Genomic DNA, 17597 nt, shown 5'->3' with positions numbered 1-17597 from the left:
CATCCTGTACAGCGTGAGTCACAGAGGCAGCCGGCCAATCAGCCTCAGCCTCAGACGGCCAATCAGCCGCAGCCTCAGACGGCCAATCAGCAGCAGCCTCAGTCGGCCAATCAGCCGCAGCCGGCCAATCAGCCGCAGCCTCAGACGGCCAATCAGCTGCAGCCGCAGTCGGCCAATCAGCCGCAGCCTCAGACGGCCAATCAGCCGCAGCCTCAGACGGCCAATCAGCCGCAGCCTCAGTCGGCCAATCAGCCACAGCCTCAGTCAGCCAATCAGCCGCAGCCGGCCAATCAGCTGCAGCCGCAGCCGGCCAATCAGCCGCAGCCTCAGTCGGCCAATCAGCCGCAGCCGGCCAATCAGCCGCAGCCTCAGACGGCCAATCAGCTGCAGCCGCAGCCGGCCAATCAGCCGCAGCCTCAGACGGCCAATCAGCTGCAGCCGCAGCCGGCCAATCAGCCGCAGCCTCAGTCGGCCAATCAGCCGCAGACGGCCAATCAGCCGCAGCCTCATACGGCCAATCAGCCGCACAGAACACTTCCACATCCAACTATTCATCTATCTGTTCATCCATCCATGTGCTCACCCAACCATATATTCATCCAACCATTTGTTCATCCATCCGTCCTCCTTGGTCAGGGAGCTAACTGGTTGCCATAGCAACAGTTTGGTGCTCCCTGCTGGTTGTTAAAATTATTCATTCATTTTAATGGTGATAATTCTGCTGCTTCAGTTTTCTTTCAATCCCAAAGATTGTTTTATAATTTCCATGTTTATCAGTTTTTGTTCTAATCGTCGTTAGTTTGATCCGTTCTGACATATTTATTCGCTCTTCATCATTAAGTCAGTGCGGTTTCTGGGTTTGTGTCGTTTTAACAACTGGGTCACTGTTACCCTCCTCAGTCCGACTCTCCTTCTGTTACCGAACCGTTTGGTTATCTAAACATCATTCTCTTTTTAGGCCAAACAAAAGTATAAAAAGAAAAAACTCAGCAGCTCTAAAAAGACAAACCAAGCCGCCTGGAGGACGAGGCGGGCCGCTGGAGCAGAACTAAAATCAGCAAAGTGTTTGGACCGGAGTCGCCCTCTGGCCCACACTTCTATCTGCTGCATGATTCCTGCTGCTTTACTCAACACAGAGTAACAAACTTTTATTTAGAGGCCAAGGGATCTTTGAAAGGCTCAAAGTAGTGTGTGTGTAAACAAAATTAGTATTTTTTTAAGTGTAGTGTGAAAAGATCTGCAGGAATGCAGAATTTATCTGATCTCACTGAAGCAAAGTGATGCTAACTATTAACTCAACCTAGATGGACCAACCTTTATCCATATTTTACCATTAAATCCTAATTTTCTTTACCATGTGTTATTTTTTATGGATTTAAAACACACTTTCAGAGAAAAAATGTGGAAAAAATCCACATAAACATTTGGATCTGACATCAGTTTTTAACGGCTAAGTCCAGGAAATGATGCCAAAAACTCCAGTTTTTCAGTTTGTTTGTCTCCAGATTCAAACTTTCACTACCAGAGTGAACTTTATTCAAACCAAATAAAACTGTTGTCAAAACGTTTGTGCTGATAAAATTTCCATTTCTGTTGCTTTTGCTTTGGAGATATTACTAAAAGTTGAAAGGTCAAAAGGTCAGCCTTCCGTAAATCAAATGAATTGGTGTCAAAAGTTTTTACAACCAAGATTTCTGTTTGTAAAGATATTAATAAATGTTTCCAGAGGTCATGAAAGGTCAACCAGCCATAATTGGTGTCAAACAACTCTAAGCTGCTTTTGTTTTGAAGATTTTAATGGAACTAATGGAGGTTTGGTTGACATCTAATGACCTCTGGAAACTTTCTTTAAAATGACAAACAAAATATTTTGCTGCACAAACGTTTGACACTAATGTTGTTAGATTGGGGCAATACGGGGGCTAGTTGACTTCTTGACTTTTAACTTTTTTTTCATCAAAGCAAAAGCAGCACAAACTGAAATTTTTGCAGCACAAACGTAGCACAGTTGATGTCTTTAAAATTATAGCCGCACAAACTAACATTTTTTTATGTTTGACACCAATTTCGTTTGATTTGGGTAACGAGGGGGTCTAGTTGACCTTTTGACTGTTAAACTTTAATTAATAGCAAAAGCAGCAAAAACAAAAAATTTTGCAGCGCAAAACTTTCATCAGTACCTTCAAAGTAAAAGCAGTACGTAAGAAAATTTGCGCTAGTTTGCAGCATAAATTAGCACAAATGTTGGTTGACACCAGCTTTGTTTGATTTTGTAAATATGGATGGTTAGTTATTCATATCTTTGAAATCACAGAGGCACAAATAAAAATCTTTGCTGCAAAAACGTTTGGCACCAATTTTGGTAGAAATTGGTCGACTTCTCTCAGGTCGTTTCTGTTTCTTCTTCTAGCCGTAGATTCCTGGTAAAACGTGGAAACGTGCTGCTCCGGTTCACACTGTGAATGTTGCTGTGAGCGCAGCAGCTGCAGCAGCAGCAGCAGCTGCAGCAGCAGCAGGATCTGTGGGCGGTTTCACTGTCGATATGTAGCAATGCATATTTCATGCTCTGTGATTTCATTACATATCCTCCGTCTCCCCTGAGGATCCAACAACCGCCTTTAAATTAGACGCTACGGTAATTACGTCTGCTCCGTCAGACTTTATGCTGGATTACTGCATCTTGTGGGAAATGTCTGCATCTTCAGTCAACAATCATTTCTTTATATTTTCTGTCCAGGCTGACAGAAGTTAAACTGTCCAGGTTCTCAGAAAGCTTCTTGTTTTCTGAGAAAACGGCTTTAATTTGATTTATAAATCAATAAAACAGGAATAACTCTAAACTTGCAGCCTGAAACCTTCAGTTTTATAGCATGTCCCTCTGAGCAGCTCAAATATTATTTAAAAACATAATTTATTGCACTAAGTGAAGCACATTCTGTAGATTAATAATGTTTTCAAGCCTTTATTTACTGTTGATTATGTATGGAATGCCATTTAGTCAAAATTATACGACAATATTCTGGTTTGTTTGGCCTTTCATAAGAGAAAAAATGGAGTTTTATTTTTCAAAGTCATATTTTCACAATGTTATGTACATTTATAAATGTGATAGATCCAGACTGAATATTTAATTTTCAAGTTAAATATACAGTTTAAAAACTAAATATTTAACTTGCAAGTTACACTTTTAGCTAGCAAGTTATTTAAATAGAAACTAAATATTTTGCTTGCTACTAATATATTTAAATGATAAAGTAAATATTTAGCTCCAAAATAAATATTCAGTTCTTAAGCTAAATATTTAATTTCCAAATAATTATTTAGCTTGTAAATTGAACATTTAGTTTGATTTAACTATTAAGACATTTATACATTTATACTTAACATGTTGAAAATATTATTTTGAAAAATGACTTTGTTTAATGAAAGGTTAAATAAACCGAAATTTTGTAATTAATTTTGACCTTTTTTAGCTGTGTAATTTTACAAATGGTGCCCCATAAGCATCATGGTTTCCCGTTTACAGCACATGAAAACTCACCATTTCAGATTAAAATATTACACCAAGATAATAAAATAACACCTTTAATACATGGAAAGTTTGAGTAAGACATTTTCTAAAACTACCCTGTACCTGACAAACGAGCTTTAAGTGATTTGTTGATTATAAATGTGGTTAAATTGAAATAATTGTGGTTACTTGCAGTTGATTAATGAATTACTGAAGGAGGAACATGGTCATGTTGGGTTGTTTTCCTCCTAAAAATATAAAGTTATAATTTAAAAACTACTTTTTATCCTCTATCGGGTGAAATTATGTGACGTTAGTCATACTGTTACATAGTTTAAAACTTGATATGACCAATTTCAGGCATGAATATCACCATTTGCCTGCTTTTTAAAAATAGAAATACAGGAAATTCAGACAAAAATAACAATTATCATCCGCACAATAGTGAGTGAAATTATTCGGATGTAGAACCGGCGCAGTTAAGGTTAAAGCTGAATAAATCTCACTGAAATTACTTTGCGGTAAATTATTTCCAAAGTCTGGAGATAATAGTCGTCTCCCCAGGAGGCGGATTAGCGTTAGCTTCACATTCAGGCGGCTCTTTTGATAGATTCTCCGTCTTTCTAATGAAAGATCTTCAGCTCTGCGTGCCGCCCCGGCTGTTTAGCTCTGTCACTTAACGCTTCAGCTGTCGTCCCTCCAGCAGGCTTTCCTTGTTCCTGAATCTGTGTGATGATGGTTGATCCGGAAGCAGGGAGTGGGAGTAAAAACTGTCACCCTGGAATCCACATTTTATGGCAGCTTTTTGCCTTTTTCATGTTTTTGTTTTAAATCCAGGATGTGAGAGCTGCCAAACGGAGGCTGCAGGTCTTTGGAAAACAGATCACAATGTGGCGTTTTTGAAAGTATACAGGGCTGAAAACCTTATTACAGTATAAATGTTTCATATCAGTCGATATCTATAATTATTGATTGGTTTTTTGGTTTTAAATATCTGAAATATTACCAAGCTGTTGTCGTGACATTTCCTGTTTTATCCAGTTTTCTTCTCTTCACAGTTATTTTTTATTTTTAAGCAGTTATGAGGCGCGGCGGGGAAACTTGAAACTGCTGCTGTGCCAGCTACTCAGCATGTGGTTGCTAGGTAACCAAAGCTGGGCGCGGCGGGGCTTGAAACTGCTTCTGACCTAGCAGGCTGTTGCTAGGCAACCAAAGAATGTTAGAGTCAGTTGATTCCACCAACCTAGCTTAGCTAGCCTTGAGAGGTTGAGCGGCTAACGTCTTTCCTCTCCCTACATCTCCCAGAATGCTGTGCGGTTCAGTGAAATTATTGTGTATTCTATCCGCTGTATCATCCGTTGATATTGATCGTGATATATATTGTTATTGATTAATTGTCCAGCCCTACTTGAAAAACTGTCAGGAAAGCAAAGCCACAGTAGCCATATTTTTACCCAATTATCATGCAAATTTTGAAAATATTGCAAAAAAGTATTTCCATCTATTGTACAAGGGTCAAACTCAAGGCCTGGGGGCCAAATCCGGTCCACTGTAGCTCTTTATGTGGCCCTGTCAACTCCAGTGGGACATATTATAATATTATTTTAGCAGATTTTATCTGTACACTGCCAAATTACATCATGGAGATTCACACAAAATCAACAGATCCCTCCACTATTTTATGCCAACGGATAATTGTGAGCTTATTGCAAATTTTCTGCCAAAATGTTAAAAACATCAGGTTTAAGTTATGCTAACTCCCACTTGCACTTAGCAGCATTTCTTACTTTTACTTTTAGAAATATCTCAGGGATTTGATGTTGATCTGGAGGCTGAATCCACTCTGTACCAATCTTTTCACTGGAATTACAAACTAAAGTTTTGAAATCAGGGAACATCTTGCAGCAATTAGAAGTCAGCAAAACTGAAGGAATAATAATAGTATACGTGCCCTGAATCCTTCACTCCTTTTTCTTAAATGAATTATAGAAAAGTTCTTCACGCTAAATGCTCAGGTATCAGTGTGAGGCTACACAGGGACGAGCTCGATCTGCCAGAATAACAGCTTATTTGCTATTTCGGGACAGTTTATTCAGAAAATCTTTGCCTGTATCTGTATTTTGAACCTTAGCGGCGCCTCAGATGTGTCTTCCTGACGGCGCCGCAGGCTGCTTGTTATGTTGATAATCACACCTCCATCATGAAGTGACATATGATGAAATGAAATGATGGGTGTCCTTCACTGATGTCCTCGAGATATTCACGTTTTCCTCCATACTCCTGCATGCTGATCGTTACGGAGGTCAAATGTAAACCTAAATATTCTGCTACACTGCCAAATATTTACCAGAGGTGTTCTTGGAAAACGTCCAACATCACAAGGAAACTGTGTGTTAGTATGAAGGCTGCAGAATTATATTTAATCACCAGATCTAGGAAACCTCCCAGAAAAATGTCTTTGCTTGCTCAGATGAACTGGTTGAACTGCTGAAGCTGCCAGGTTGAGGCCATGTCAAAGGAAAAGCATCGATTCCTGCTGGCTGAGTTTAAAAATGCAAAATGACACAAGAGAGAGTCTCACTTTATCTTCTCTTCCTCACTTTTCCTGCTACTGAGGGCGGCGGTTTGTGTTTCTCCAATGCATGGAGAGGGCAGTTGGTGTTCAAAGTGAGCTCTGTGAGAGAAACCTTAGCATGGGACGGGGTCTTTTTGTCGTTTTTGCGTAGTTCCACCAGGTGTTTGCTAATTTCTTCTGGCTAGTCTGAAGGAACTGAGTAGGGGAGGGCTGCTCTGTGACCTATCAGGAGGAGCTGCGCCCAGGAGGCGGGGCTAAGTCCACCTAGGCGTTTTGTAACGCTGAATGGTTGCCATGGAGACTAAATGATTTCACTTTATCATCATCTCAAAAAGTCAATTTTACATAGTAGTACAAAAAATGAGTAAGAACAGAGAGAGTGATTGTGCAAATACTTATTGATTTTGTTGGGAGCAACGAAGTAAAAGTCGGATAAAATGCGATCATTTGGACTGATTTGAAAACCATCGGATGTCAGATTTACTTCCACCTATGGAAGAGGCACGAATTTAATTTTTTATGGGTGAAAAGATTGGATGTTGGTCGCATTTGGTAGCAATTTTTTCTGGACTATTAATTCTCCCAGAAATTATTGCGATAAACGATAATATTGCTGTTTTGAAACCATTGTTGAGCCTATCCAAGGCTAAATACTGATGGTGGTAAAATAATGGAAGTACAACAAACTTTAAATTCTAGTGAACATTTAACACTGGCACTGGAAGACATTTTAAATCTCCAAAATAAAACAAAACAACAAAGAAAATGAATTAAGTGTCTATAAGCAACAAGTTCTTAAAAAGGGCTAGTTGAGACCAAAACACCAGACTGAAGACTTTTATCATCCAGTTTTTGATAGAAAAAGAGCAAATTGAGCAAATTTGATATATATATCTATAGATATAGATATATATATATTAATTCATGGTGTGATTAATAGATGTATTGCTTATTCTGACACACCTGTTATTTCCCTGATCTCCGATTTGAATCTGTCATCCAGTCTGAGGAAAGGACAAACTTCCCCTCTGGTCTCCGGTTTAAATTGGCTGCTTAGCACCATCATGTTTTGCAGACCTTCACCTGCCTGAATTGTCAAATTATAACCCGAATTCAGCTTAATGAAGAAGGAAGCAGAACAGACATTCATGTAAGTGTCGAACTGAATGACTCTAAGTTAAAAGATGGAGGAGAAAACAAGCCGATGATGAGAAAGTGATGAAACGCTTGAAAAGAAACGAAGCCAGGCGTTCGTCCTTCCGGGTGGGTGGTTGTTGCTCTGACAGCGGGGGCCGGAGGGTTCGCTGCAGCACATTTTCATTCTCTCATCCCAGATTCTCTGGTGCATAATACAGAACCGCAGCCCACCGATCGGGTCGGCACCTCCCATCACAATTACTTTGACATCGGCGTCTGCAAAGTGTCACCGAAGCGCTTTCAGGCACGGAGGACGTTTACTTCCCGAGGCACGACTGCAACGCAGAAACAAACTGAGGCTGTTTGAGACAATTGAAGAGAAACTGTAGGAAAACGTCTTTTAGGGTAAAATGTGACCAATTCTGGATCGTTGCCTGAAAAAGTTGAGATGGAAACTGCTTGTTATTCACACCATGGCTGAGTGGGAGGACTGTTTCAGGCCACTTCATGTTGATTGTAATAAAACTGAAGCAGACAAAAAAATGAAAGCAAACTCATTTGATAGCCTTAATGAAGGTCTCTGTGACATTTATCTAAGCACCTGCTTTGTTTGCAGCTTTTTTCTGTAGATTTCTACATGTAGAACAGCAGATGTATAAAAGACGTGTTTCCATTAATCCACAGGGTTCAGAGGGATTGTGGTCCATCCATTGCTGCCCAGACTGTTTAAGCTATTCTGCAAAGCTTTTTACCTTATAATTTTATGGGACTGCCTGACATTTTTTACATTCATGAGGTCAGACGCTGATGTTGGACAAGAAGGTTTGGATTAGCATCTCTGCTGTAGCTTAGCAGGACTCTGTCCACGCCACTCAAACTCAGTCTTCACCATGTTTATGTTTGATGTCACGCTGAATTACAGTTAGCTGTCATAAGAACACAGCAGTGCAAACATATGACATATAATACCTGTGCCTCACAGGTACTGTATGTCAAGCATTTTCTTTAAAGAAAAACGTACAAATTGCAGGTGATCAGCCAAAGTATGCTAAATGTTAGCCTATCTAGTGCTAACACTAGCTTATCTGTTACAATGAGCAGTGGAGGAATTAGGCAATGTAATGGGTGACCAGCCTAGGCATGCGATTTGTTAGCCTAGCCAAGCCTAACACTAACACACCCAATGCTAATGCTAGATTATCTGTGCTAATGCACAGCATTATGTAGACAATTTAGATAACAAGCTTTTAACCTAGCCAAGGCTAATGTTAGTCTATCCTTGCTAATGAATAGCAGAGGAAGTAGGCAAACCACTTGGTGACTGGCCTAGGCATGCTAGTTGTTAGCCCAGCCCAGCCTAACACTAATATCCATTGCTAATCCTAGCTTATCTATGTTCATGAACAATGGTGACAATCTGATGGATGATAAGCCTATGTATGCTAGTTTTTAACCTAGCCTAATGCTAATTCTAGCTTATACAATGATAATCCTAGCCTGTCTGTTCTAATGGACAGCAGAGGGAGCAAAAATTTAATTAAAAAAATTATTTCAATTTGTATTTCACTTAAATTTGTATTTGCCTCCCTAATTTAATTACCTATTGAACAAACTGAGACCTTTAATATATATAGATAAAATATAGATAAAATGCTCCCTCTGTTACATGTTCTGATGAAAATCCATCCCCATCTTGCTGTTAAAACTCATGTGGTGTGAACTCGTTGTTTTCTTTGTTAGATAAAAAAATTTCAAAATACTTTTAATTCCAGCTGAGAGAAATCCTGCAGTGACATGTTTGTGGAAAACAGCAGCTCTGATTCTGCAGAAAACCTGTTAGTTTGGTAAACGTTGGGAAAAATACGGCAGCTGGTGTTGCAATGCTGTTTTAAAATGCCGGATTATTAGGAACAACTTTAATTAGAGTTAGACGCTGCTGTTCGGAGGAAAACTGTGACAGTTTGTGTTAAATGGGGAACGTTGCCCATCTTTTTACAATCATGAAAGATTTTTCTTCAGACAAAACAGGGCGAGCAGCAGAATATAGGTCTGTGTAATTATTTTACTCCTATAAATAACATTTGTAACCGACTACATATAAAATTTTAATTGTTTTCAGACTAATGATGCAGTGGGAAACAACTGGAACTGGCTCTACTTCATCCCTCTCATCATCATTGGCTCCTTTTTCATGCTCAACTTGGTGCTTGGTGTCCTGTCAGGGTAAGTCCACTTACAAAGAATATGTTTATATTTATTATTCTGTAAGTGAATCGATTCATGATTAATGGTTTATCAGATTAAAATTAGTTCCAATTGATTAAGTGGTAATGCCAGCTTAGACAGTCTTTCAGTGTTGTAGTTTGGCCGCCATCCAGCAGAGGGCGCCTCTGGTCACTTTGAATCGGCGGTTCAGGAACAAAAATGGCTTTAGATTAATGAACCATATCAGTCCCATCTTCATTTGTAAAAAGCTAGTAATTCATTCTTAAATGCAGTCTGTTCTGTCTATTTTTAAAAAACAAAATTCTTGTCAGAGAATTTGCCAAAGAGCGAGAACGAGTGGAGAAGCGTCAGGAGTTCCTGAAGCTCCGGCGACAGCAGCAGATCGAGCGGGAGCTCACCGGCTACCTGGAGTGGATCTGCAAGGCGGGTGAGAGACCAGAAACCAAAACACCAGGCTGTCAGTAATAAGAGCAGAATCTGACACACCGATGCTCTGCTGCAGAGGAGGTGTTGCTAGAAGAAGAAGATGAGATTGCTGAGGAGAAGGCCCCGATGGACGGCGCCTGGTACAAGAGGAAACAGAACCTTTCAGGTGAAAACCGAGCATCTGCTTCAAATGTGCATAAACCAGCAAGAAAAACGCAGTCATGTTTGGTTTATTGAAAGCAGAAGAATCAAATATTACATTTACATAAGTAAAACATCCTAATTACATGAATAAACCAGGTTTGGGTGTCGGTGGAAGACCCGGCTCCAGAACCTCAGCACCTTCCTGTCAGGGTTTCTCGTTTCTCCCAGTTTTCTTGGCAGGTCGTTGAAGCGTCTCAGGATTGGAAAGGAAAATGTGTTTCTGCAGAGATGCTCTGCTGCGTTCTGCTGCTAACTGCAGAGTTTTAAACGCTTACTGAAAGTTAAACTACTTGTTCCTAATGCTAATTTTTATGTAAGGTGCTTCTAATTTTCTGCTCTAGTGTTTTTCCATAATTTTGAATATTTCCTCAGCCTCAAATCTGCACATTTTTACAAAATATTTGCTTTTTACCTTTTTATGCACTTTTTTTTTCTTCTTAAAATTAAGATATTAATTAAAAGAAATGTAAAAATATGCTTAATTTTCCTGCAGATTATCAATTATCCACCAGTTTGTGTTGGTCTATCATCTAAAATCATAAAAAAACTAATTGAAGTTTTTGGTTGGGCAGAAGTTCAAATTATATGAATATTATTACACAGCACTATAAATTAATTCCTCCAGTTTTTTATATAAATTTTCTATCAAGGAAACAACAGATTCCAGCATTTTTTTCTTTCATAATTGTGAGGTTATTGCAGAAATGTAAAAAAAAACAAAAAAAAAAAAAAAAAACTTTTGGTTTAAGTGGTGCTAACTCCCACCTGCAGGTGGCAGTATTTCTTATTTTTACTAAGCTTCTGTTTCAACCGTAATTGATATAAAATTATAATCTATGATAATTGTGGTAGAAAATATTTAACTATGTGACTATGTGGGTTCTTTAAAGATTCAAATGTTTGAGTCGAATCTCTTATCTTGTTTGGACTTGATAAAGAAAAAATATCACAAATATTTCTAAAGTAACATAATAATCGCAAACTCCTGGAGGGGCTGCCAAATGAGAGTAATAGTTTTTCTGAGATTGAAAAAAATATTTAGAAAATCATTTTACCAATAAAATCTCCTGCTACGGAGAACATTAATGTATATGTTATGATACAAAAACAAATTTAGTTTTTTTTTTCAAACTTTTTTTGTAAACTTGAAATTTGCTGATAAATTCAAATTTTACAGCCTGATGTGAAGGAATCGGGGTTAATATGTGAGATTTACAGCCGTACTCTGATTGGATTGTGAAAATGAATTCCCAAGCTCGCTCTCTCTCTCACACACACACGCACGCACACACACACACACACACACACACACACGCACGCACGCACGCACGCACGCACGCACGCACGCACGCACGCACGCACACACACACACACACACACACACACACACACACACACACACAGTTGTTATGCTTTTGCCAGAATACAGACACACACTCCACACACACAAAGCGGCAGAAGCCAGCACTCCTCTGTCCTCCATTAGTCACAAACGGAGGATTAGCACGTCTGAATCCTCGGCTGTAGAAATGCGGCTGTGATGTTGTTGGTGCAGAAAATATGCGTTTGGTTTCTTTCAGATAAATAACAGGTGTGAGTAATGGAGCAACGTGTCAGTCAGACTCAGGGATTTAGGAGGACAGTTATACTGGTGGCATATGAGTCACTGCTGACATAAATAATCGTAGCCGCTAATCACTTCCACAACATCCGTTACAGTTACAAGCAGATGACCAATTAGGCAAATTAGGTGATTTAGTGATTTCCAGAGACGTTTGGGGAAAACCAGTAGATGCTTTTACTACAGAAGGCAGAGGAATAAACCTCACTTCCTGTGTTTACTAACTGGCTTTATGCAAACTTTCTGTTAGCTAACTATGCTGCAGGCGCAATTTAATTTTTTGTAACAGCTAACCAAGCAGAAGTACTAATGCTAACTTCCTGTTGCTACTGACGATGCTGCAGTACTAATGCTAACTTTTTTTGATGCTGCTAGTGATTCAGTTCTACTGCTGACTTCCTGTTTCTGCTAGTGAAACAGGAAGCAAATACAAAAATACAAATTTGTATTTATTTGCTAGTTTCCTGTTCCTGCTAATGATGCCACAGTAACAATGCTAACTTCCTGTTAATGTAAAATGTAGCCAAACCAATGCTAACTTTCTTGTTCCTGCTAATGATGCCACAGTACTAATGTTAGCTTCATGTTGCTAACTTCCTGCGGATGCTAAAAATTCCACAGTAACAATGCTAACTTCCTGTGCCACAGTATTAACACTAACTTCCTGTTGCTGCTAACGATGCCACAGTGCTAATGCTAACGATGCAGTGGTCCGTAGTTTTTTTATATCAGTAGCTGAAAACCAGCTGCTGACAAACAGTTTTGTTTAGTAAATCTGTCAAAATTAAGTTATTTTACCTGAATACAGATTATATTTTCTACTGGTCTCTAAACATTCTCCACTCTGCAGCAGCTGTTTTAAAAGTTAATTTTGTGCTGATTGTTTTGGCTCATCATTAGTTCCTTCATTAACAGAACCAAACTGAGTTCTAACTCCTGGTTTCCATCCTCTGTGTTCTTTGCTGTTTCTGCAGTTCTGAAGCGAGGGAAAATCAAGAAGGGCAAAAACGATCTGATTGGTGCAGAGGAGGGCGACGATCCCTTTGCTGACATGTCCTCTGTTGGTAAGGCTCATCTGCTGTAAACGGGTCATCTGGAGGTCAAAGGACACCATCTGTTCACAGCCTTTTACAGAAAAGCAGCCAGTTTTCTACAAGACTCTGACCTTTTGACCTCCGTTTATCAGATGAGGCTAAAAATCTCACAGAAAAACCTGAACTGTAGGATTTATCCTGCTTGATAAGTTGAGTAGTGACGACACTGGATGTTCTCACTACTTTGGTTTGCAGTTTTTGGACATTTAACAGCTAAAAAATGACATAAGACTTGAAGATTGATTTATATTTAATTATTAGGTGAAGATACTGACTACCGTAACTCTCTCCATTCGTTCAGTGACCAAACAGGACTCTACTGTTGCAAGACATTTCAAATCTTTGTTGATTATTGACCTTATTGGTCAAAATTCCTTAATAAGCCAATTTGTTTAGTCCCAGTTTGATTACACTCTGCAAAAACTCAAAATCTTACCAAGTATTTTTATCCTAGTTCACTTGAAATGAGACTAAACTTATAAGCAACTTTTCAGCAAGATGTAGGATCTTGTTTTGAGTCAGTTATTCCTTAATATTGAAGAAAAAGTTTTAATTCCACTGGCGGATTATTTCAGAATCGTTACCTAGCAACGCCAGCCAAGCCCAGCCCGTCGCCTAGCAACCCAGTTCCAGTTCCACTGGTAGATTATTTCATTTGTAACAAAACATTTTTCCCATGTTATAAGTGAACTAATCTGCCAGTGGAAGTAGTACTTTTTAAAATCAAAATTAAGGAATTAATCTCTCAAAACAAGCTCCCCAGATAGCACAGAATGATTGAAACAACATTGAATCAATGTCAGCCAGAAACATTGAATCAACGTTGAACGCTGACATTGAAACAACATTGAAAGTGGTCGGTGACTTGTATGTTGAATCAACGTTGGGGTTTCAACCATAACTGACATTATATCAATGTTGATTCAACCATCATCTGTATGTCAACTTGTATGCATATTTGTGTTGATAGTACATTGAATCAGTTATGAATCAATGTTGATTCTACATTATATCAATGTTGAGTCAACCATCATCTGAACGTGGATCTGCATCCGGATTTCGGTTGATTCTACATTGAATCAATGTTGATTCAACACTCATTTGACTGTGGATCTGCATGCAGATTTGTGTTGATTCTACATTGAATAAGTTAGGAATCAATGGTGATTCAACCATCATCTGAACGTGGATCTGCATGCAGATTTGTGTTGATTCTACCTTGAATCAATGTTGATTCAACACTCATTTGACTGTGGATCTGCATGCATATTTGTGTTGATTCTACATTGAATCAATGTTGATTCAACACTCATTTGACTGTGGATCTGCATGCAGATTTGTGTTGATTCTACATTGAATAAGTTAGGAATCAATGGTGATTCAACCATCATCTGAACGTGGATCTGCATGCATATTTGTGTTGATTCTACATTGAATCAATGTTGATTCAACACTCATTTGACTATGGATCTGCATGCATATCTGTGTTGATTCTACATTGAATCAGTTAGGAATCAACGTTCATTCAACCATCAGCTGAACGTGGATCTGCATGCAGATTTGTGTTAATTCTACATTGAATCAATGTTGATTCAACACTCATTTGACTGTGGATGTACATGCAGATTTGGGTTGTTTTTATATTGAATGAAAGCTAAGGATTTATGTACATTTTACGTCTGATAGGTCTACATCATAACATGCCACTAAAAGTTTCTTCACTGGTGTTAAACACTGTATTATTGGCAGATGATGCGTAAACTGTGTACAAAAGTTTATAAATGACAACATGGGTTTGATTTAACATTTTATTTAAGAAAAGAGGGACAGATCTTTAAACATATTTGATTCCTTTTTGACTGTCAAAACAACAGTATGTTGTCCACAGAAGAACAGAGTCCATGAGGTTAAGCTTTGTACTGTATGAAGTAGGGAAACAGTACAAGTTGTGGTAACCCCAGTTTGACTCTGGTTGGCGTCACTTTGATTCCTTGTGATGTCTTCCTCTCATTCTGGCGCATAATGAAGCCACTTCTTGACAATTTTGCTGCAGTCCTCAAGAGTCAGCTTTCGGTCAAACTGCAGAGCAACAGCTGAAAAAAATAAAAGTGAGGAAGGTGCCAGTTAGAAATATGATAAACATTTGAAAAGTTCTGAAACACAATGAAAGATTAAACACTGTACTGGTTACAGGTCTGAGAACAAATACAAACCATATAGTTCCCCATGTACACTCACTGTTAAATTAATATCTTAATCTTTCATTGATATTTATCTTAATGTTTACATATACAACTGCATTTACCCATCAAGCTGCAGTATAGTGTAGGATTTATGATATTGATATTAAATCAATATTTAAAATAAAGGGCTGTTTATCAGAAAACCTAACAATAAAACTCAGGGAGGATCAGGTTTATTTAACACACCAGAGACAAATAAATCGAACAAAAGGTGATTTATAGTGTAGTTGGAAAAAATATCTATAATTTATACAGAATAAACTTCCATCAAATAGCTGGTTCAATCTTCCAACTACAAATATTTCCAAATAAGTTGATTAAATTCCTTAAAAAGTGTCTATATGCTAATAAAGATCCCACACAAGTAACAATAGTCCAGTTCAATTTAACCAGTTACCAATCCAAGGATCAACAGACTGAATCAGTCATTAGCAGGTTTAGTTCAGTGTTTCACCTGCCTTACATGTTAAATGTTTCCCTTCTGCCTCACCTGGATTGAATCTGTGGATGATTAACAACCTTCTGCACTTCTTGATGGCTGCAGATGGTCATGTAATCATCCAACTCAGCTGTTCTGGTACAGAGGCTCATTTAAGCACGACCCTAAGCATATCATAATAAAAAGTTAAAAACAAGTGATTACTATCACAACAATTTAAAGCCTACCTGGACCAGCCAGCCTTACACTTCCTTGTCCACCACATGTTCTCCCAGACCAAACAATAGGCCCCGCCCTATTTTAAAAACTCAAATCCCACAAAATCTCGCAGGATTTCATACTTAGGCCTGGAGTGGTGGGTAGGATGAAAATAATACAAAAGGAGACATCACCTCAATTATTAAAAATATCCGTTTTGCCCCAAAATAACCAGGATTACTATGGGCACAAAACAATGCCCTTATTTTTCAATAAACACATTTAAGATCAAAGTAATATTGAAAAACTTACCATAAAAGTGCTCAGCGGAGAATTCAATTCAGAAGCCGGTAGCAAACAAGCCAGCAGCAAAGTGGCTTTTTGGTTGGGACAAACCACAAGTGTAAAATTGGGGAGGTGGACTGTACAACTCCTAGTACAGACTTGTAGATGTTTTTGTGTCAACACATTATGCACAGTCAGTAATGCTATTTACAGACAAGTAAGAAAATGTACAGAAAGGAATCACAACCCACTGTTCTCAACATGTAGTGCTTAATTTGAAACATGATTAACCCCCACCTAGTAATAAAATGTTCTGACCCAGAGCTCAAGGAGGGGGAGGGAAGAAGGGATGAGAGGGGGTAAAGAGGAGAAGGTTGGGAGGAGCGGCTGGGTGGGGGAGGCTTGGGAGGGAGTAGGGGGAGATGAGGAGGTGATGAGGGCTGCAACAAACTGCCCAGATTGCACACAACGGTAAATAAACGTTGAATTATAGTTAGAATGGTTGATTTTTGGTTGAGGTCAACAACTGACGGTTGATCAACCATCAAACAACCATCCACCTCCAGCCAAGTAACCAATGTTGAAACTGTCATTGAGTCAATGTTGTTTTGTGGTTGAAATCTAATGAATGAAATGCTAATGTCTGATCAACGACTGATCAATGTTGAATCAATGTTGAATCAATGTCAGCTCTTTTGCCACACCCCTTCCCCTCCTCTCCTCCTCATCAGAGCTCTGGGTCAGAGCATTTTATTAGTGAGTGGGGGGTATTACATTCTAAATTAACCTCTGTAAAGGATAGTGGGTGAAGATTCATTTCTGTACATTTTCTTTCTTTTTCATAAAAAAGTCCTACTGACCATTTGTGTGTGATATATTGACACAAAAACATCTACAACTTACTACAAGGAGTGGAGCGGTCCACCCCCACCATTTACATGAGTGGGGGTGGCGGGTGGAGGGAAGGGGGTTGGGCGTTTGAATGGCAGGCGGTGGTGAGGGGTGCAAAAAACACCTGAACACTTTGATTACTAGTTTTTCCCCAAACCTTATCCTCAAGGCAAACTGACCTGCATGCTTTCAGTTCAGCAAAACCTTGTTAATCAAATGTTAATTAAAATCATGTGTGCTGAATTAGGGAAATGGCTAAAACTTGCAGGGCAGTGTGCCTGGTGCCGGTGCTGAAAAACACTGGAATGAATGTTAATTGGCTAGAATTGAATGGTTGTTTGATGGTTGATCCAGCTTCTGTCGTTGACCTGAACCATACATGCAACCTTTATGATCATAATTCAACATTAAATTAACATCGTGTGCTATCTGGGTAGTTCTTCCCCAAACCTTGACGTCAATCAAACTGACCTGCGTTGTTTCAGTTCAGCAAAACCCCGTTAATCAGACGTCAATTAATATCATGTGTGTTGAATTAGGGAAATGCCTAAAACTTGTAGGGCCTGGAGGACCAGTGGTGAAACACACTGGATTCGACGTTGGCATTTCATTTATTTGATGTCAACCACAAAACAACATTGATTCAATGACACAGTTTCAACATTAGTTAATTGGCTAGAATTGAATGGTTGTTTTATAGTTGATCCACCATCAGTTGTCGACCTCAACCAAACATGCAACCTTTGT

General features: G+C 38.9%; 1 protein-coding gene and 1 long non-coding RNA gene across 3 annotated transcripts in view; one reads left to right on the top strand and one right to left on the bottom strand.

The window, feature by feature from the left end:
• LOC106920571 (voltage-dependent N-type calcium channel subunit alpha-1B-like) overlaps positions 1–17597 on the top strand; it is an 85758-nt gene that overhangs the window by 5681 nt on the left and 62480 nt on the right. The window contains exons 4-8 of the mRNA XM_088011375.1: positions 1–13; positions 9343–9446; positions 9761–9876; positions 9952–10041; positions 12675–12764. The exon at positions 1–13 is cut by the window's left edge and continues 175 nt beyond it. Coding sequence (XP_087867501.1) covers positions 1–13; positions 9343–9446; positions 9761–9876; positions 9952–10041; positions 12675–12764 — 413 coding nt within the window. The remainder of the gene's footprint in view (positions 14–9342; positions 9447–9760; positions 9877–9951; positions 10042–12674; positions 12765–17597) is intronic.
• On the bottom strand, positions 14589–16121 carry LOC148156172 (uncharacterized). Of its 2 annotated transcripts, XR_015764913.1 has the most exons (3): positions 15987–16121; positions 15528–15640; positions 14589–14887 (listed from the first exon to the last, which is right to left on the bottom strand). It is a non-coding gene; the product is annotated as an uncharacterized LOC148156172 (long non-coding RNA). The 2 variants fall into 2 exon arrangements; XR_015764912.1 differs by lacking the exon at positions 15987–16121 and having other exon boundaries at positions 15528–15976.

Source organism: Poecilia mexicana, unplaced genomic scaffold (genome assembly GCF_051168715.1).
Source record: "Poecilia mexicana isolate PSO_F unplaced genomic scaffold, ASM5116871v1 scaffold_12, whole genome shotgun sequence".
In the NCBI taxonomy this organism is placed as follows: Eukaryota; Metazoa; Chordata; class Actinopteri; order Cyprinodontiformes; family Poeciliidae; genus Poecilia; species Poecilia mexicana.
This window is presented reverse-complemented; position numbering and strand designations above follow the sequence as displayed.